At 45.6% G+C, this 22,426-nt stretch overlaps 1 protein-coding gene and 1 long non-coding RNA gene across 2 annotated transcripts; one reads left to right on the plus strand and one right to left on the minus strand.

The window, feature by feature from the left end:
* The first annotated feature begins 716 nt into the window (after nt 1-716).
* TMEM217B (transmembrane protein 217B) lies at nt 717-1,905 on the plus strand. Its single transcript, XM_055574690.1, has one exon. It carries the CDS (start codon nt 1,313-1,315, stop codon nt 1,865-1,867), a length of 555 nt encoding a protein of 184 aa, XP_055430665.1. The 5' UTR covers nt 717-1,312; the 3' UTR covers nt 1,868-1,905.
* Nucleotides 1,906-2,048: 143 nt separating this feature from the next.
* Nucleotides 2,049-22,215, minus strand: LOC129647632 (uncharacterized). The gene is made up of 3 exons (XR_008712398.1): nt 21,756-22,215; nt 7,259-7,390; nt 2,049-2,539 (listed from the first exon to the last, which is right to left on the minus strand). It is a non-coding gene; the product is annotated as an uncharacterized LOC129647632 (long non-coding RNA).
* Nucleotides 22,216-22,426: the final 211 nt, after the last annotated feature.

Consider the following 22,426-nt stretch of genomic DNA (forward strand, 5'->3'; position numbering starts at 1 on the left):
ACCTTTTCTAAATCCAGCTTGAACATCTGGAAGTTCACGGTTCACGGTTCCAAGCCTGGCTTGGAGAATTTTGAGCCTTACTTTGCTAGCATGTGAGATGAGTGCAATTGTGCGGTAGTTTGAGCATTCTTTGGCATTGCCTTTCTTTGGGATTGGAATGAAAACTGACCTTTTCCAGTCCTGTGGCCACTGCTGAATTTTCCAAATTTGCTGGCATATTGAGTGCAGCACTTTCACAGTATCTTCTTTTAGGATATGAAATAGCTCAACTGGAATTCCATCACCTCCACTAGCTTTGTTCATAGTGATGCTTCCTAAGGCCCACTTGACTTTGCATTCCAGGATGTCTGGCTCTAGGTGAGTGATCACACCATCATGATAATCTGGGTCGTGAAGCTCTTTTTTGTACAGTTTTGTGTATTCTTGCCACCTCTTCTTAGTATCTTCTGCTTCTATTAGGTCCATACCATTTCTATCCTTTATCAAGCCCATCTTTGCATGAAAAGTTTCCTTGGTATTTCTAATTTTCTTGATGAGATCTCTAGTCTTTCCCATTCTATTGTTTTCCTCTGTTTCTTTGCATTAATCACTGAGAAAGGCTTTCTTATCTCTCTCTGCTATTCTTTGGAACTTTGCATTCAAATGGGTATTTCTTTCCTTTTCTCCTTTTCCTTTTGCTTCTCTTCTTTTCATAGCTATTTGTAAGGCCTCCTCAGATAACCATTTTGCCTCTTTGCATCTCTTTTTCTTGGGGATGGTCTTGATCACTGCCTCCTGTACAATGTCATGAACCTCCAGCCATAGTTCTTCAGGCACTCTATCAGATCTAATCCCTTGAATCTATTTCTCACTTCCACTGTATAATCATAAGGGATTTGATTTAGGTCACACCTGAATGGTCTAGTGGTTTTCCCTACTTCCTTCAATTTAAGTCTGGATTTGGCCATAAGGAGTTCACAATCTGAGCCACAGAGGAGCTTCCTAATTCCCACAAGCCTGACACCAAAAGGAGTACCCTCTATGCCACCTTAAAGCACAGCTGCTACTGGAACAGCAGAGCTTCCTGAGAAGTATCCCAGGTCAATGACACCCCCACTTCCCAAGGATGTGCTCCCCTTTAGCTAACGAGGCCAGAGCCCACGTGCCTCGACTTCCAGCCTGTTGCTTGTTCATCCATCACTGTTGCTGTTAGCTCTTCCATTTACATCTAGTGGCTTGAGGCTTTGCCCCAGGCCAGCTCTGCCCTCTCATCGGGTACCTCCACATTTTTTTTTTTCCCTGCAGCCAATGTCTCTGGTAAAACAAGTGTAAAATGAATGACAGGAAGTACTCCATCATGATAGGCACCTTCTGTTTCCTCAACACCGTCCAGTTCCTCATCTTTGAAGTGAATGAGTTTGCCTTCTTTGGCTATGAAGAGAGGTTCAGCGTCTACCAGAAGACCAAGTCTGAGCTGGTCTCTTGGGTTGTGACCCACAAGAAGAACATCGGCATCAGCCTGTCCAGCGTCACCCTTCTGGTCTGCTCCTTGTTCCTCTACTGCATCCACACCAGCAACTACATGGGCATGCTCTGCTACAGCGTGTGGATTATCATCTATGAGCTGCTCAGCCTCTCCATCATCCTGCTCACCAACACGGCCATCAAAGAGCAGTTCAAGGAGCTGAGGTACCTGCACTTGATCTTCCAGATCTCGCGGATGCTCCTGCACTTGTTCTGCCTGCCCTTCGTCACCAAGTACGGATACTCCATCTTCAAGGACCCCAGGGCTGTAAGCAAGATTGGCCAACGCAGACGCTCTAGCATCAGCACAGTCGAGTCGTGGCCACCTGTCGGGATGGGAAGCTTGTACTGCAAGCTGAACTGAACCGTGCCAGGAAGAAGGAAGCGAGGGCAACAGCACTCCCCAGCGATGCCTCCTACTGCCCTGCCTGCCTGGGGTCGATTCTGCTTGCCTTTTCAGGGTGCTTGAGTTTTAAGTGCTTAAGAATGGCTCTTGGGGATGCGGGTGGGGGAAGGGAGGATTGAGTGGATCAATTATTGTACATGTGTGTGTTTGTGACTTGTTTTAGCCTTTAGTTGAAGACCGCCTCTGTGCTTGTTTAATCATCTCTTTGGTGTATGCTGTGGTCTCTCTTAGTACCCTGCTCTCTGCACAGCCTCAGTTTCTAACTTTTCTCTGATGGAGTGCCCCACCGACACCTAGTTCTGCTGAGTCCTCTATGAGCAGTGCTGCTCGATAGAAAAATCTGTGCTGATGTGACTGTTGGATGTTAGTGCTGTCCACTGGTCACATGTGGCTGTTGAGCACTTGGGATGTGGCTATTAAGATCCAGGAATCAAATTTAAAATTTTATTCCACTTCAGTTGGGTTCCATTGCAAGAGCCACAGGTGGCAGGCTTGTGGCCACCATATCAGACATTTGCAGTAATCTTCAGCCTCATTTTACTCCTGAGTATAACTGTAAACCCCCTTCCAGCTTCATGCATCACTCTGCTTTCCTCATGGTGTTCAAAAAGCAGTTCCTCATGTTGGTTCCTAACACGGCAAGAAGAATCCCCATTTAAGAAAGTTCCATGATTTCTCAACTTAAGCACTCTTGACATCTTGGACTGGATCATTCTGTCTCATAAGGGCTGTCCTGTGCATCATAGGATGTCTAGCAGCCTCCCTAGCCTCCATCCACTAGATGCCAGAAGCATCCCCCAGCCTTGTGGCAAACAGAAACATCACCAGGCAATCCCAAACATTCTCTGGTGGGGGCAAAACTGCCCCCAGTTGACAACAACTGTTTTCAACAAATGTACCCCAAGCCCACTGAGAGCTTATGCCACTACCCTAATGGAGACCATCTTTTACTGAGAGCTTTTTACGTTCACCACCGTGTATAATTTTAACCCCAATGTTCCCATTTTATGACTTGATGAGATTTGAGACTCAGCACTTAACTGATATGATCAAAATCATACAGTATCAAAAAACAACATTTGAATCTAGATCTTGTAACTTCTCACGTGAATGTCCTACTTGGTTCCCTGAAGTACTCTTCAATTTCAGTTCAGTCGCTCAGTCATGTCTGACTCTTTGTGACCTCATGGACTGCAGCATGCCAGGCCTCCCTGTTCATCACTAGCTCCTGGAGTTTACCCAAACTCATGTCCATTCAGTTGGTGATGCCATTCAACTATCTCATCCTCTGTCATCCCCTTCTCCTCCTGCCTTCAATCTTTCCCAGCATCAGGGTCTTTTCAAATGAGTCAGTTCTTCACATCAGGTGGCCAAAGTATTGGAGTTTCAGCTTCAGCATCACTCCTTCCAATGAACACCCAGGATTGATCTCCTTTTGGATGGACTGGTTGGATCTCCTTGCTGTCCAAGGGACTCTCAAGAGTCTTCTCCAACACCACAGTTCAAAAGCATCAATTCTTCGGTGCTCAGCTTTCTTTATCTCTCACATCCATACATGACTACTGGAAAAACCATAGCTTTGACTAGATGGACCTTTGTTGGCAAAGTAATGTCTCTGCTTTTGAATATGCTATCTAGGTTGGTCATAACTTTTCTTCCAAGGAGCAAGTGTCTTTTAATTTCATGGCTGCAGTCACCATCTGCAGTGATTTTGGAGCCCAGAAAAATAAAGTCTGTCACTGTTTCCACTGTTTCCCCATCTATTTGCCATGAAGTGATGGGACCAGATGCCATGATCTTTTCTGAATGTTGAGTTTTAAGCCAACTTTTTCACTCTCCTCTTTCGCTTTCATCAAGAGGCTTTTTAGCTCTTCTTTACTTTCTGCCATAAGGGTGGTGTCATCTGCATAGCTGAGGTTATTGATATTTCTCCTGGCAATCTTGATTCCAGCTTGTGCTTCATCCAGCCCGGCATTTCTCATGATGTACTCTGCATATAAGTTAAATAAGCAGGGTGACAATATACAGCCTTGACATACTCCTTTCGCTGTTTGGAAACATGTTGTTCCATGTCAGTTCTAACTGTTTCTTCTTTCTTACCAAGCTAAGAAGGGGGCTCTCCTTTTAGAATAATTCCTTTTCCTTCCAAAAATGGTAGAAGTGAAGTTGGGGACACTGTTTTGACCACACTCCTCCAAACAGATGGCAGCCCACTTTTACTGAACACAATTTGTGCCTGGTAGTATTTGAACAATTCGCTCAGCTCTTCCCACCACCCTGTGCACAGATTTAGATCTAGGCCAGGTCCCAGAAGGGTTTCCCAGGTGGCATTAGTGGTAAAGAACTCACCTGCTAATGCGGAAGATGCAAGAGATGTGGGTTCAATCCCTGGGTTGGGAAGATCCCCTGCAGGAGGGCACAGCAACCCACTCTAGTATTCTTGCCTGGAGAATCCCATGAACAGAGAAGCTTGGCAGGCTACAGTCCCATGGGGTTGCAAAGAATAGGACATGACTGAAGCAAGTTTATTTTGGGGGGCTCCAAAATCACTGCAGATGGTGACTGCAGCCATGAAATTAAAAGACGCTTACTCCTTGGAAGGAAAGTTATGACCAACCTAGATAGCATATTCAAAAGCAGAGACATTACTTTGCCAACAAAGGTCCGTCTAGTCAAGGTTATGGTTTTTCCAGTGGTCATGTATGGATGCGAGATTTGGACTGTGAAGAAAGCTGAGTGCCGAAGAATTGATGCTTTTGAACTGTGGTGTTGGAGAAGACTCTTGAGAGTCCCTTGGACAGCAAGGAGATCCAACCAGTCCATTCTGAAGGAGATCAGTCCTGGGTGTTCTTTGAAAGGAATGACCCTAAAGCTGAAACTCCAGTACTTTGGCCACCTCATGTGAAGAGTTGACTCATTGGAAAAGACTGTGATGCTGGGAGGGATTGGGGGCAGGAGGAAAAGGGTACGACAGAGGATGAGATGGTTGGATGGCATCACTGACTCGATGGACGTGAGTCTGAGTGAAGTCCGGGAGTTGGTGATGGACAGGGAGGCCCGGCGTGCTGCGATTTATTGGGCCGCAAAGAGTCAGACACGACTGAGCGACTGAACTGAACTGAACTGAAGCGACTTAGCATGCAGGTCCCAAAATGACCACCAGATGGCAGTCAGCAACAAGCTTTTGCTTAGTGCTGTTTGCCTTCTAAACCAGATCCTCTAGGGGTGGCTAATCTGGGACTTAGGGAACCTCAAGCTGATGACTAAGGATTCATAGTGTGTGTCTACGCTCTAGTCTACAAGATGTGTGTGTATGTGTGTGTGTGTAGAAGTGGTGGAGCAAGAAGCAGAGTTCTAAGAATCAGCTCAACTAAGAGTCACTTGCTGCCTCAGCTACAAGGCTGTGCTCCTGCTTGACACCAAGGGTCCTTGGAAAGTGGACCTCCACTTCCCAGCCTCCTGTTCTCTCCTGAATCCCTTCCACTCCACCGTGACCACTCTCGCTCTTGTTTTTCAATCTATATCTGTTGATTTGCCCGAGCCGGGTCTTAGTTGCGGCACGCGGGATCTTCGATCTTCACTGCGGCATGCGGGCTCTCAGTTGAGGCATGTGGATCTAGTTCCCTGACCAGGCCCCCTGCAGGGATTCTCAGCCAGTGGCCCACCAGGGAAGTTCCGAGACCACTCCTGTGAAGGTGACCTCCACACTACCCAGTCCTGAGCTGAGCCTTCTCTTGCCAGGCCTCTCCATGGCTTTTGACCAGCTGATCCCTCTCTGACCTGCAAACAGATCTCTCTCTTGCCCTTTGAGACACCAGGGTCACCCCTCTCTGTTCACCACCCACGTCACTGGCCCTTCTTCTCCGTCTCCTTTGCTGGCCCCTCTGAACCTCCCCGACCTGCAAGCATTGGCAAGCTCCCGGGCTCAGCCCTTGGTCCCTTTCTCTCCTCCATCTCAGTCATTCCCGGCTCTCCTTGTCCAGGCCCCTCATAAGTAGCCTCCATACAGACATCTCTGGTCTGACCTCTCCCTGAAACATGTACTCATTGGTCCCGCTGCCTCCGTGCTGTGGCAGGTGCCTCTACGTGGTTCCCAAAGGTCCCTGCCAACTGATATTCACACTCATCACTTCCCCTTGAGTGCGAGCTGGACTAGCAACCCTCTTCTAACCAATCAAACACAGCAGAAGTGATAGGGTGTCATCTCTAGGATTAGGTTACAAAACCGCGATGACCTCAGGGTTGTTCACTCTCTCCGAAGGAAGCCAGCTGCCGCACTGGGAGCATCTGGAGAGGCCAGCATGGTCAGGAAGGACGTCACTAACCAACAGCCCCCAGGGACCTGAATCCAAGCAACAACCTCCTAAGTGAGCTTGGCAGCAGACCCTCCCTTAGTTGAGTTTTGAGGGGGCCATGGCCCTGGCCAGACACCTCCACTGCAGGTGAAAGCCCCCAAGTCAGAAGACCTGTGCCAGCTGCCCCTGGGTTTCTGATCCACAGAAACTGTAACATAAATGTGTGTTCTCTTAAGCTGCTACATTTGGGGGTAATTTGTTACCAAGCAATTGATTACTAATACGTGCGTCCAGGTGGCACTAGTGGTAAAGAACCTGCTGCCAATGCAGGGGGCGTTAGAGACTTGGGTTCGATCTCTGGGTCAGGAAGATTTCCTGGAGGACGGCATGGTGACCCACTCCAGTATTCTTGCCTGGAGAATCCCAAAACAGAGGAGCCTGGTGGGCTACATCCATAGAGTCATACAGAGTTGGACACGACTAAAGTGACTTAGCACACACGCACACATATCTCAAAACGTGTTGAGGGCTTCCCTGGTATCTCAGTGGTAAAGAATCTGCCTGCCAATGCGGAAGACATGGGTTCCATCACTGATGTGGGGAGATCCTACATGCCTCAGAGCAGCTAACCATTGAGCCTATGTCTAGAGCCTGGGAGCTGCAACCTCTGAGCCCATGTGCTGCAACTATGAAGCCTTTGCACCCTAGAGTCCATGCTCTGCAACAAGAGAAGCCAACTCAACAAGAAGCCCACGCACTGCAACTAGGGAGTAGCCCCCAGTCACCACAACTAGAGAAAAGCCCACGCAGCAGTGAAGACCCAGCATAATCAAAAATAAATAAAAAGGTGTCACAATCCATACTGTGGTTTTCCCCCAGAAAGCTGCCTTAACTCCCAGTCTTTGTCACCTCCACCCTTCTAGTTGCTCAGGTCAAGGACCCAGGAATCATCCTTGGGCTCTCTCTCTCTCTCTCTCAGCCTTTATCCAACCCCTCAGCAAACCCTCCCAGCCCCACCTTCAATGTGTACTCAGATCCCACCGCTGCTCCTCACCTCCGCTGGCACCGTCCCGGCCCAGGCTGGCACCATCTTTTGCCCAGGTTATTGCAGTAGCAGCATCCGGTCTCCCTGACACAGCTCTTGCTCCCTCTGCAGTCAGTTCTCCACCCAGCAGGCAGAGGGATCCTGTTGAAACCCAAGGAAGATCACGTTCCTCCTCTACTCTGCTATTCATATCCCGCCGGGGCCCCCTGCCACACTCAAGGAAAACTAAGCCATCGTCATAGAGTGTTGAGAGCTGAGTGATCCATTTCCCTGTCATCTGTCTGACCTCCTTCCTCACTGCCCTTCTCTCCCTCCCTCTGCTCCGGCTGCCCGGGCTGCCTTGCAGTCCCCCTTAAACACCCAGCACACTCCAGCCCCAGGGCCTTTGCACCTGTCTCTTCCTTACTCCAGGTGTCCACTGGCTTTCTTTCTTGTTTCTGTCGGGAGTCTGCTCAAAAGCCATCACAAAGGTCTTCCCTGCCAACCCTTGTGAAGCAGCCCTTCCCCCACCCCCTCCAACCCACTTACGCTGCTTTACTTTTTAAAAAAAAGATTGCTTTATTGTTTTTGTTTGTTTGCCTCATGACTTATGGATCTTAGTTCCCCGACCAGGGATTGAACCCTTGCCCTCAGCAGTGAAAGCGCAGAGTCGTTATCACTGGACCACCAGGGAATTCCCTACCCTGCTTCACTTTTTCCTTCACACATACTATCACCTGCCTTACTGTATATATTGGGTTTCGTCAAAAGGTTCTTTCAGGTTTTTCCATACGATGTAACTGAAAAACCCAAATGAACTTTTTGGCCAGGCCAATAGTTATGTTCCCCCCAAAATGTAAGTGCCATATTTTCTTCATTGCTATTTTCCCAGCACCTAGAACAACACCCAGCACACAGCAGGTGCTTGGTAAATATCTGTGGGGTCAATGGACCCACCCCCTCAGCAGAAGAGGGTGTTCCTTGATTTTCAAATGATGCTTATGGTAGCTGGGCTGGCGAGGGGTGGGTTACGATCGCTCCTTTGACCTCCTCTTCCTACTCCTTTTTTTCTCTTCTCACATCTGGAGACGATGGTGAAGACTGTGGATAGTCACAGAGTTACATGTGGGGAAATACCCACAAAGGATACAAGAAGGTCAGCTTCCTTGTCCCTTTCCTCCTCCCCTAATCCTCTCTCTGTACCAGCTGCTGACACTAGAAATACCCCCTCATCTCCCAGCCTTTCGAACAACGCAGGAGTCCCTGGGAAGGGAGGTGCCCTGAGCTCTGCCCCTCACCCCAGTGACAACCTCTGACTTTCCATCTTCGCTTTCTTCACCACGTTTGCTGAGTATTTACTGCATAGAAGGCTAGAACAGGGGATGCCCTAAAAAGTAAGTCACAGCCCAAAGGACTATGGACACATTCCAAAGGACTCCCAACCTACTGAGTGGTGGGGGTCCTTGAGGGGCCATTTGGACCCCCAGTATGATCGGTACTGAGGGGAGAGCACTGGGGGCCACAAGAGGAGTCCAAACTCTTAGAGGTGGGAGAGTCAGGGAAGTCTTCCTGCAGGAGAAGACATTTAAGCTGAGCCCTGGAAGAAAGTCTGATTTAGCTCTGAGAGGGGAGGGGAGGAAATGGAAAGGTGGGAGCCTGAGAAGGTGCAAATCCCCCGGGGACAGTAGAGCTGTGTCCTCTTACGCGGTTTCCACATCAGGGTGAAGGCTCTGCACAGGGGAACAACGGTGTCAAGAGGAAGCCAGCAGGTCGGAAGTTCCCCAGAGAAAAGGGGGTCTCCCCTTTTCCCACGGCCTCTGCTGGCCGGTCCCAGGGGCGCCTGCTCTTGAGCATAACAACCACGGAATATTTCTGAGCATCTTTCCCACCTCACCGCTGTCACCTGTAAGTCCAATGTCCAAAGGAGGACAGACTTCATTCTGTGTTGACTTCTCCCCACCGGTTTCAAGATGTGTAAATGTTTCCATAGGTCTTACTTCTTTTTTCCTCCCAGCCCTGGTCTCCATTTCCCCTGCTTTCTTTCGCCCCAGAAGTCCCCACATTGAGCATTGCTGTTCTTGGCCTTTAAAGCCCTCATCTTTCCCTTTCTTCAGTCTCTTCTGGCTATCACGGGTCTTGACGCACAGGCTGATGCTATACTTTCCTTGTTCCAATTACCCTGCCCCCCGGCAAGTGGTTAACGAGGGCCCCTGAGAGCCAGCCGCCAGGTGAGCCTGCCCTGGTGACGAAGGCTGAGCCCCCGACCCTTGGGACAGCCTTTCACTGAGCGAGCTGCCCCGAGAAACGCTCCTCAGCTTCCTTCCTCTTCTCTCTGCCCCTCACCACTTGTTAGTAAAACTGATTTTTTTTTTTAACCATTGAAGTGTTTAAATTAAAAATAAATAAATTAGGATTTTCTTCCCTGGCAAACAGGTTTTACAAAAAGCTTCTGACTGTGTTAATTTTGTTTCATAAACAAGGGCTTTGCTTAGGTGTGCCTATTTGTGTATATGATTGTGTCTGTGTATCCGTGTTTGTGAAGGCATGTGTTTGTGTATGTTGCGTGTTTGCCCAGTTATGTATGGAGAAGGAAATGGCAACCACTCCAGTATTCTTGCCTGGGAAATCCCATGGACAGAAGAGCCTGGCGGGCTACAGTCCATGGGGTGGCAAAGAGTCGGACACAATTGAGCGACTAAAAAACAAAAAGGCTGAGGTAAACAATTATTTGGTGATTGTCAGAAATAACTTACATATTCAAGATACAAAAAGGTTTAAAAAATCATTAAGGCTTTATATTTTTCTAAAATCTTCTGCCTCCTACCAATGCTTCCTTTCCTTTCCAAAATACATCCTACAAGGGGAAACACTGGTTGCATCCTATTTAAAAGAGGATGTCTGGGGACTTCCCTGAAGGTCCAGTGGTTAGGACTCCAAGCTTTCACTGCCATGGCCTGGGTTCAGTCCCTAGTTGGGGAACTAAGATCCCACAAGTCATGCAGTGTGGCCAAATAAAAAATAAAAGGGGGATTTCCCTGGTGATTCAGTGGTTAAGACTCCATGCTTCGAATGCAGGGGGCATAGGTTTGATCCCTGGTTGGGGAACTAAGATCTGACATGCTATGTGGCAAAACCAAAATAAAAATAAAATATATGAAAGGGGATGTTTGTTTTTCCTCTTACCCCGACAGCATGACTCACGTGTATTTTATGAATGATATGGAGAATGGAACTTCCATCTGTCTTGCTTCTCAAACAATTGGGAACAAAAGGATCCCATTCAAAAGAATTGGGAGAAAGCAGTTGTAAAAAGTATCCAAGCAACTAGAGGGCCTATGGAGTCCACTAGTAGACACTCAGCAGCTTCTTTTCAAGGATTCCCAGCTTCTGGCATTTTCCTCTGCCCAGGCTGAGCCTCCTACTGGCTACCTTGACTCAACCTGACCCCACCTGCCCCTCACTCTGATCCAACAATCACTGGCATTTTCTGGCCTGATTGAGATGATTTTATTTAGCATTGGATCACTTTTGTGCAATAGCCACCCTCCTTCTCCACATTCTGACAACTCGGAACATACTTTTGCTTCCTAAACATGTTCATTCACGCCTTCTTTCTCATTTATCCATTCATCAAAATGCAGGGCTTGTCAACTATGTGCTGGGCTTTGTGCTAAGAAGTGAAACAAAAATAAAAAACAAGATACAGTCTTGGCTCTGAACCAAGAAGGGTGCCCAGAGTAATTACAATATATGATAAATCAAGTAACAGAGGTAAGTCCAAAGTGCTATGTCCTCTCTATTTCTCAGTGGTTAGTTCAACAAATGTTTATTGAGCACAGGTATGTTAGATGTTGGTACAGGAATGAAGAAAACGAAGTTCCTACTCTCATGAAACTTGCATTCTGAGGAGGGAAGACAAGTGATAAGCTGGTGAACAGGTAAGTGTATATATATTAAATTCATGGGACTTCCCTGGTGGCTCAGTGGTTAAGACTCCAAGTTTCCAATGTGGGGGCTATGGATCTGACTCCTGGTTGGGGAACCAGGATCCCACGTTACACATGGCCTGGCCAAAAATATATATATATAAATAATAATTTCAGCTAGTAATAGCTACTAGGAATAAAATTAAGCAAGGTGATATAATAGAGTTTTATCCCAGATAGTGAGATTTAGCCATTCTTAGTAATTCTATCCTCTTATGATTGACTGTTTTAGAAACAGGCCCAAGACCCAGTAGAGAGGGGCATCTAGAAGGTCTTTGATGAATGTCTCTCTGGGGAGGTGGTGCTTTACAGGATGGGGAAGATCTATGAGAAGGGCTTTCCAAGCAGAGAGAAGACAAATGCAAAGATCCAAGCACAGGGAACAAGTTTTGTTGTCAAACTCATGTCCATTGAGTTGGTGATGCCACCTAACCATCTCATCCTCTGTCGTCCCCTTCTCCTCCTGCCCTCAATCTTTCCCAGCATCAGGGTCTTTTCCAATGAAGAGTTGGCTCTTCCCATCAGGTGACCAAAGTATTGGAGCTTCAGCTTCAGCATCAGTCCTTCCAGTGAATATTCAGGGCTGATTTCCTTTAGGATGGACTGGTTTGATCTCCTTGCAGTCCAAGGGACTCCCAGTCTTCTCCAACACCACAGTTCAAAAGCATCAATTCTTCCACTTTCTACCTTCTTTACGGCCCAACTCTCACATGGGTACACGACTACCAGAAAAACCATAGCTTTGACTATACAGACCTTTGTTGGCAAAGTGATGTCTTTGCTTTTGAATATGCTGTCTAGGTTCATCATGGGTTTTTCTTCCAAGGAGCAAACATCTTTTAATTTCATGGCTGCTTAGCATGTTTTAGGAACAGCCAGAAAGCCAGTAACCGGAGCTCAGTGAGTGAGGGGATGGGGATATATGGATCAACTGGTCCAGCTTTGCTCCCAAGCCCTCCATTGTACCTTCCTGAGTATCAGAGGGGAAAGCCATAATTAAGTGCCTCCCTTGTGGCTGTGATCCTGAAGGCTGGATGTGGATCGTGAACTTGGGAAGGCAGAAGTGAGGTAGAGGCCATCTTCTTGCCACTTTTGCATCTGACAAACAAGATCATGAGTCACCCTGTTTCTCTGCAGCCACATTCCAGTGATCTGTCACTAGCTTGTGGGCAGCTGTAACCTCCAGATCCCTGGATTACTATTGTGGTGGAGTTTTTTGGAAATCAGTAATTCCAAAAGTGGCCTCCTGATTGCCACCTTCCAGAGCAGGGTGGTGGAGCAGCTCTCCTGGCAGACAGGTTCAGCAACGCTATTCCAGAGGTCATCCCAGAGACCTAGCACAGAGCCTCTTGTCCTCTTCCAAAGATTTAGAAGAAACCAGTTCCTTATTCAATCCCCTTTTGCCTCAAATACCTGGAAAGGTCTCTGCTTTCCTGCATTTGGTCCTGAGATACACGGGGGTTTAGGAAACCCGGCTCTCCGCTTTGGGATGTGTGTGTGTGTTAGTCACTCAGTCCTGTCTAACTCTTCATGACCCCATGGATGGTAGCCCTCCAGGCTCCTCTGTCTGTGGAATTCTCTAGGCAAGAATACTGGAGGGGGTTCTCCACGGGATCTTCTCGTCCAGGGATCAAACCCAGTTCTCTCACACTGCAGGCAGATTCTTTACCATCTAAGCCACCAGGGAAGCCCACTTTGGGATCAGTTCAGTTCAGTCCAGTCACTCAGCTGTGCCCGACTCTTTGCAAGTCTCACCCCACATTTAAACAGAGAAGTACCCACTGAACTCTACTTTCCGTTTCCCAGGGCACATTCAACTTCATATTCATAACAAAATATTTTTCCTCACTACCTCAGGGTAGTTTAAACTTGGTCAAACAATTGTTGGCAGTCTTAATAAACAACTCCACCAATTTCCCTTTGTCTGCCATGCTTGATGAATTGCTCAGAGAATTTAAATACACATGGCAGGCTTGGTTTCCTTTGGTTCTGTCTCCCTGAATAGGTTACACTTGACTAGGTGTTCACTGACCTGCCCTTTATTACAGTTCCCACGGGTTAGCCAGATATGGAAATGACACTGGTATGGATTTCCAGGTGACTTGCCAATTAAAGTCAACATTTACAGAGTGCTACTTTGTGCAAGTGTTATACAAAAAGTACCAGGGGAGATGTGAAGCTTCCCTTTAGGACTTCCCTGGTAGGCCAGGGGTTAAGAATTCGCCTGCCAACGCAGGGGACACGCATTCGGTTCCTGACCTGGGAAGCTTCCACATGCCACAGAGCAGCTAAGCCCATGTGCCACAACTACTGAGCCCTGCGCTCTAGAGCCATTGAGCTGCAACTACTGAACCCAGCAGGCCACAGCTGCTGAAGCCTGAGCCCTAGAGTTGTGCTCCACAACAGGAGAGGCCACTGCAATGAGAAGCCCAGGCACCTCAACGTAGAGCACCCCCCACTCACCGCAAGTAGAGAAAGCCCACGCGTAGCAACAAAGACCCAGCACAACCAAAAAATAAAATAAATGACATAAAAATTTAGAAAAAGAGCTTCCCTTCACGTGCTGACAGTCTAGCAGAGAGAAATAAGATAGACCATAATAACTCATGCTGGTTTAACTCTCAACAATGCTGTGGACTGAGCGTACTGTTTTCCCCATTTTACAGATGAGGAAACTGAGGCCCAGGAAGGTTATGTCACTCTCCTAGAATCACACACAAAGCGGCACCGCTGGGAGTTTAACCTGGCTCCAGACAGCCGCAGTTAATTCCAACTACTGTGTGAAGCTCAGGGAAAGCATCAGGGGAGGGGAGGAAAGCAGAGTTCAAAATAATTCAGTCTAAGGGAACCCAGGCAGGTTTCGTCACCCCTGAAAAGAAATCTCCCATTTATGGTCAAGTTCAGCAAACATACATTGGACCTGGACTTTGTGCTGGGTCTTGAGAAAGGTGCTGGTGATATAAAGATGAAGGAGACCTGCTTTCCTGCCCTTGAGGGCTCGCAAGGTGGGAGGAGAAGCCAACAGCTAAGAACATTAATTGTGAGTAGATCTGGCCACGATGACAGAGTAGGAAGACCCTGAGCTTACCTCCTCCCACACACACCCCAAAATCACAACTATTTACAGAGCGATTATCTGTAGAGTGTGAGAACAACCTGAAGACTAACAGAAAAGATCGTTTACAAATAAAGACATAGAGCAGTAAACACGGTGAGATGGGTAGAGGAGGCAGAGATGCTGCGTGGTTAGGACCTGCACCCCGGGTAGGCAAGCCGCAAACAGGAGGACAATCACAGCAACAGCAGTTCTTCCCAAGAGGTGAGGGTCCAAGCCTCATATGAGGTTCCCACTCCAGAGTTCCTGCACTGGGGAGAGGAGCCACCAGAATGTCTGACTTTTTATTTATTTATTTGTATTTGTTTTCAGAACATGTGACTTTAAAGGATAGCCAGGCTGACTTTCAGGAGAGCCAGAGGGATGTAGGAAACGGAGCCTCTGCTCTTACAGGTCGTGTGTGACATCTCACTGTGCATTCCAGGGCACAGGCAGTAATATGAAAGGAGCCTGGGTCAGACCCACCTGCTGACCTTGAGAGACCCTGAGAGAGGTGGGAGGCACCTGGGACTCCCCTTGGGTATACAGAGCCTGGTGGAAGTCATTTTGGGGAGATTGTTCTACCACAAGCACACGTGCTTGGCAAACACCATCTTGCCCCTCTCTAGTCTACTAGTACTAGGCGGTGGGGCGGAGGGTGGGCAGCACCAGCTCTGAGACCCTCCAAGCCATGCACTCAGCTGCCCTGGGATCCAACCCCCTCCCCCACAACCAGCAGCCCAGCAGCCACCGCATGAGCCAGGGCCTGGCAGCCAAGCAGGCCAGGAGCCAGCCCCAACTACCAGCATGCCAGCAATGCTCAGCCCCACCACAGCAGAGGGACACATGCCGCCCACATAAGGGGCACCCCCAGAGCATATAGATTTGATGACCAGAGGGGAGTGTGCAGCCAGGACCCACAGGACATCTCCCACATAAGGCCACTTCTCCAAGATCAGGAAATGTTAATGGCCCCAACACATAGAAATTAGGCACAGAGAATCAGGCAAAATGAGGAGACAGAGGAAATATGTTTCAAACAAGACAAAAAATCTCAGGAAAAAAAGAACTGAAAAAAGTGGAGATAAGCAATCTACCTGATCCAGAGTTCAAAGTAACGACCATAAAGATGCACAACGAACTTAGAAGAAGAATGGATAAACACAGTGAGGATTTTAACAAAGAGTTAGAAATACAAAGAAGAACCAAAGAGAGCTGAAGAATACAATAACTGAAATTAAACAAACACTGGGAGGAATCAACAGTAGATTAGATGATACAGAGAAATAGATCAGCAAAGTGGGAGACAGCAAAGTAGAAATCACCCAAACTGAATAAAAAAGATAATAATTAAAGAGCAAAGATTGCTTAAGAGACTTCTGAGACAACAGCAAGCGTACTAAAATTCAAATTACAGGGATCCCAGGAGGAAAAAGAGAGCGAGAAAGGGACTGAGAACTTCTTTTTTGATTACTTATTTTTGATTGGAGGATAATTGCTTTACAATATTGTATTGGTTTCTGCCATATATTAACATGAATCAGCCATAAGTACACATATGTCCCCTCCCTCAGGAAACTCCCTCCCACCTCCCACTCCATCCCACCCTCTAGGTTATCACAGAGCATGGGTTTGAGCTCCCTGTATCACACAGCAAATCCCCACTGGCTGTCTATTTCACATATGGTAATGTGTATGTTTCCATGCTACTCTCTCAGTTCGAGGGACTAAGAAATCTGAAGAGATAATAGCTAAAACTGTCCTAATCTGGGGAAGGAGACAGGCATCCTATTCCAGCAAACAGAGTCCTAAACAAGATGAACCCAAGGATGTGCATGCCAAGACACACTGTAATTAAAATGGCAAAATAAAATAAAATGGCAAAAATTAAAGAGAGAACCTTAACAGCAATAAGGAAAAAAACAATTAGCTACATAAAATGGAACTCTCATAAAACTATCAGCTAACTTTTCAGCAGAAACTTTGCAGGCCAGAAAGAAGTGGCACAATATATTCAAAGTAATGAGAGGAAAAAAATCTACCACCAAAAATACTCTACCCAGCAAGGCTGTCATTTGGATTTGAAGGAGAAAAGAGTTTTACAGACAAGCTAAAGCTAAAAGAGTTCAGCACCACTAAACCAACTTTATAAAAAATGTTAAAAAGACTTCTCTAAGCAGAAAAGACCACAACCAGAAATATGAAAATTACAGGAGGAAAAGTTTTATTGGTAAAGGCAAACATACAGTAAAGGCAGTAGATCAACCACTTATGAAGGCACTAGAAAGGCTCAATGACCAAAGTAGTAAAATCATCTTTATCCACAATAAGTAGTTAAGGAACACATGAAACAAAATGATATAAAATATGAGGTCAAAAAGTTTAAAAGTGAGTGAGGAGGAGTAAAAATACAGCATTGTTAGAATGCATTTGAACTTATGAGATCATAAACTTTAAATAATCATATTTTATATATATATATATGTTGTTGTATACAAACCTTGTGGTAACCACAAACCAGAATAGATACACACATAGAAAAAGAGAAAAGGAACCAAACATATCACTAAAGATAGCCATCAAATCACAAGGGAAGAGAACAAAACAAGAAGAAAGGAACCAAAAAGAGTTACAAAAACAACCAGAAAACACAAAATGGCAGTAAGCACAGACATATCGATAATTACTTTAAATATAAATCAACTAAATGCTCCAATCAAAAGACATAAAGTGGCTGAATGGATTAAAAGAAAAAGACCCATACATGCGCTGCCTACAAGAGACTCACTTCAGATCTAATGACACTCAGGCCAAAAGTGAGAGGATGGGACTTCCCTGGTGGTACAATGAATAAGAACCTGCCTGCCAAGGCCGGGGACATGTGTTGATCCTTGGTCTGGGAGGACTCCACATGTCGAGGAACAACTAAGCCCGTGGTCCACAGCTGTTGAGCCCAAGCTCTAGGGCTCACATGCCGCAACTCCTGAAGCCTGTGTGCCTGGAGTCTGTGCTCTGCAACCAATGAGAAGCCAGCACAACGCTCAGAAGCCCACGCACCGCAACGAAGAGTAGGTCCTGCTCGCTGCAACTAGAGAAAGCCCACCTGCTGCAATGAAGACCCAGCACAAACAAAAACAAAACAAATAAATTATAAACAAGCAAACAAAAAAGTGAGAGCATGGAAAAAGGTATTCCTTTCAAAAGGAAATGAAGAGAAAGCTGGGGTTGCGATACTTATATCAGAAAAAGTTGACTTAAAAAAAAAGACTATAGCAAGAGACAGAGAAAGACATTACATAATGACAGAGATCAATCCAAAAAAAGATGTAACAATTATAAATATACATGAACCAAACATAGGAATACCTAAATATGTAAAGCAAATATTAATAAACAAAAGGAGAAATTGACAGCTACATGGTAATTGACAGTAAGGTAATTGTAGGGGACTTTAGCACCCCACTTACATCAATAGATATATCTTCTATACAGAATTGATACACAGTGGGCCACAAAACAAGTCACAATAAATGTAAAAAGATTTAAATCATATCAAGCATCTTTCCCCATCACAATAATGTGAGACTAGAAATCAACTACAAGAAAAAAATTGAAAAACACAAATGTGGAGGCTAACAGTATGTTACTAAATAACCAATGGGTGACTGAAGAAATCAAAGAGGACATCAAAAAAATACCTAGAGATAAGTGAAAATGGAATCACAATGATCCAAAACCTATGGGATGCAGCAAAACCCGTTCTAAGAAGGAAGTTTATAGTAATACAAGTCCACCTCAGGAAACAAGATAAACCTCAAAAAAAAAAAAAAAGCACACCCCAAACAAAAACCAAACACAATCTAATCTCACACTTAAAGGAACTAGAAAAAGAAGAGCAAATAACACCCAAAGTTAATAAAAGAAAATAAATATTAATAATAATGATCACATCAGGCCAGAAACCTGCCATAAGGCATTGCTGTGGTAGATTTCTATCTTCTGCTGCTGCTGCTAAGTCATGTCAGTCGTGTCCGACCCTGTGTGACCCCATAGACGGCAGCCCACCAGGCTCCCCCGTCCCTGGAATTCTCCAGGCAAGAACACTAGACTGGGTTGCCATTTCCTTCTCCAGTGAATGAAAGTGAAAAGTGAAAGGGAAGTCACTCAGTCGTGTCCGACTCTTCGCGACCCCATGGACTGTAGCCTACCAGGATCCTCCATCCATGGGATTTCCCAGGCAAGAGTACTGGAGTGGGTTGCCATTGCCTTCTCCATTCTATCTTCTAGAGGTCTTCAGAATATCAAGATTCCTGCACCTGCCTGAAGAGTCTTTCCCAGTTGCTTGACAAGGCTGCTCAGAATCCAAGAGTCTCCAATTTCTGGGGGGACCAGGCAGAGAGAAGATAAAAATGTTTCAATTTTACCCATAAGTATAGTTTACAAAATTGCTGTTAAGTCATAACTAACTTGAGGGAAAGGGCTTCCCTATATCTGGGAAACATAGATCAAAACCAGTAAGATTTCATGAGACTTCCCTGGTGGTCCAGTGGCTAAGACTCTGAGATCTCAATGCAGGGGGCCCAGGTTCAATCAAGGAGATCCAACCAGTCAATCCTAAAGGAAATCAACCCCGAATATTCTTTGGAAGGACTGATGCTGAAGCTGAAGCTCCAATACTTTGGCCACCTGATGCAAAGAGCCAACTCATTGGAAAACCCTGATGCTGGGAAAGATTGAGGGCGGGAGGAGAAGGGGACAACAGAGGATGAGATGATTGGATGGCATCACCAACTCAATGGACATGAGTTTGAGCAAGCTCCAGGAGGTGAAGGACAGGGAAGCCTGGCATGCTGCAGTCCATGGGGTCACAGTTGGACACGACTGAGTGACTGAACGACAACAGATTCAATATCTAGTCAGGGAAATAGATCCCCCATGCCACAACTTAAAAAAAAAAAAATCCCAAGAAAAATAATTTAAAAGAAAAATAAATAAATAAGATCCCATATGCCACAACTAAGACCTGGCACAGCCAAAAAATAAAAACCCCAAAACAAAAGCCAATAACATTCCAGATAAAAACCATAAAAATTATAACCATATCCACCAGTTCACTCACTGACCAATCTTTTTGGTAATTTTTTATGAAGCATTCAGCTCTTCCATCAGGATTCTTTAATTTCTTACCCAGTTCAGCAGAATGATCTGAAATTTATCTGAGACCTGTACTTGTAAAAAGGTCTTTCCTATAAATCTTCTTAAAGGTGAAGCACTTTTCAAATCAAAAACTAGAATGAGGTACCAACTCACACTGGTCAGAATGGCCATCATTAAAAACTCTCCATCCCCTTCTCCAGGGGATCTTCCTGACCCAGGGATTGAACCTGGGTCTCCTGCACGGCAGGCAGATTCTTTGCCATCTGAACCATCAGGGAAGCACATCAGAAACTCTACAAATAACAAATCCTGGAGAGGATGTGGAGGAAAGGGAACCCTCCTACACTGTTGGTGGGGATGTAAGTTGGTACAGCCACTGTGGAAAAGAGTGCAGAAGTTCCTCAGAGAACTGTAAACAGAATTACCATATGACCAGCAATCTCACTCCTGGGCATATATCCAGAGAAGAGCATACTTTGAAAAGATGCATACATTCCTGTGTTTATAGCAGCGCTATTAGCAATAGCCAAGACTTGGAAAAAACCTAAATGTCCATTCACAGATTGTGGTACATATACACAATGGAATACTGCTGCTGCTAAGTCATGTCAGTCGTGTCTGACTCTGTGCGACCCTGTAGACGGCAGCCCACCAGGCTCCTGTCCCTGGGATTCTCCAGGCAAGAACACTGGAGTGGGTTGCCATTTCCTTCTCCAGTGCATGAAAGTGAAAAGTAAAAGTGAAGTCGCTCAGTCGTGTCCGACTCTTTGCAACCCCATGGACTGTAGCCTACCAGGCTCCTCCGTCCATGGGATTTCCCAGGCACAAATGAATACTACTCGGCCATGAAAAAGATCGAAATAATAATATATAGCAACAGGAATGCAGCTAGAGATGATCATATTAGTGAAGTCAGAAAGAGAAAGACAAATACCATATGATACCACTTATATGTAGAATCTAAAATATGACACAAACAAACCTAACTACAAAGCAGAAACAGACTCACAGACATAGGGAACAGACTTGTGGTGGCCAATGGGGAAAGGGTTGGGAGAGGGATGGAGTGAAAAGTTGGGGTTAGCCGATGTAAGCTATTATATATGGAATGGATAAACAACAAAATCCTACTGTATAGCACAGAGAACTATATTCAATATCCTATTATAAACCATAATGGAAAAGAATATTTAAAAAAGAATGTGTGCATATATATGTATAACTGAATCACTGCAGTACAGCAGAAATTGACATAAGATTGTAAATCAAGTATACTTCAACAATAATTAAATTTTAAAAAAGGTTAAGCACTTTGCAACGTCATCAGAGTACAGTAAATGTCTATAAATGACAAAAGGCTTAAAAAGGCACAAACACCTGCTTACAGTGTAATCAGTGAAGAACTTGGTTATAGTAACTAGAATAATGGCTGATAATAATCTTAACTCTTAAAAACCTTAATCTCGCAAAAATCAACAGACAAGTTTTTGTGAACTCTGTCATACTAGCATTTCCTGAGTGGAAAACGTATGCTTTAGTTTTCCTCCTGTAAAAAGGCAAAGACCAAATCAGCAATTAATGTTCCATTATTAAATGTTCCATTTCCTATCTGAAATGACCCAGGCATCTCAGTTTTCCTGCTAGAGTGTAAAAAGGCCTTTTTTTTTTTTTTCCCTTCACTGTTAGAGAGCGAATATGATTAAAGTTTCTGAGAGCACAGTTCACATCTCAAAGGCACAGAAAGAGAAATGCCAGTTCCTTCTAGAAAGCTAACTTTCTCTAATGGCATATTCAAAAACTAGTTTTAGAACAGCAAAAGATTCCCATTTTGGCTATTTTCAGGGATATTTTTTCTTTCAGTTTCTAAATAGACAATTCAGTTTAAACAAATAACAGTAATAGACAATAATATATATTATCATTCGATCACATTTCACAGGCCTCATTTTCAGAGGAACAAGAATCAGCAGTGCAGTCCACCTTTACCTCACTTGTTAGCTCAGCACCTGCAGCCTTCCTTAACATAAAAAGCAACAGCCAGCCCACAGCTGTGGCCACTAGCTTATTGTTTCACTTCTTTTTTCCCACTTTAATGGCGGTCAGTATCTCTGCAATAGCCTTAGAGGTATCCGAGTTCTCTGTGCTCTCTTGGCAGCCCTCATTCATCAAGGGCACCACCACAGGGCCCCACACACTAGTGGACAGCCACCCCGGGATTCCACCTGTAACTCTGGGGTTCCACACACTGCTGGATGGTCTCCAGAACTTTCCATTCCCCGTCCTTATTTACCAGCGTCTCGGGCTCACAGGCGTTTCCTTGGTCTCTTGGCTACTTGGGCAATTGTTGGGCTGCACCCCAAAGGCCTGCAAAGCCTATACTTGCCCAGATTCAAGACCAAAGAAAGAGCCTAGAGTCAGCAACAGAGCCATCAATGGTTTAATGGATGAGAGTAGCTTATATGTCCAAAGTAAGGTCCTGGAGCAACTCCCCACCACATGCAGCAGACGGCAGGCAGCCAGGACATGGCAGCCGTCTTTGCTCCCAGGATGGGGAGGGAGGAGTTCCTGGCTGTAGGGGAAATTGATGTCAGGTTGGCTCATCAGTTACCAGGGAAACTAACAGAGGAGTATGTCCCTCGCCGCCCCTTTGACAGGCTATCATGGTGATGTTCTGATTTAAAAGTCAGAACTACCACTAGCTGGGGCAGGAGCAACTATGTAGGAAGGTCAGTCATATGAGTAGGGTGTAGTATATATATAATGGAATATTATTTAGCCATATAAAGAAGTATTGTCATTTGCAACAACATAAATGGATCTATAGGGTATTATACTAAGTGAAATGTGTGTGTGTGTGTGTGTGTGCGCGCGCGTGCATGCTCAGTTGCTAAGCCAGGTCTGACTCTTAGCAGCCCCATGGACTGTAGCCCACCAGGCTCCTCTATCCATGGAATTTCCCAG

Source organism: Bubalus kerabau, chromosome 3 (assembly GCF_029407905.1).
Source record: "Bubalus kerabau isolate K-KA32 ecotype Philippines breed swamp buffalo chromosome 3, PCC_UOA_SB_1v2, whole genome shotgun sequence".
In the NCBI taxonomy this organism is placed as follows: Eukaryota; Metazoa; Chordata; class Mammalia; order Artiodactyla; family Bovidae; genus Bubalus; species Bubalus kerabau.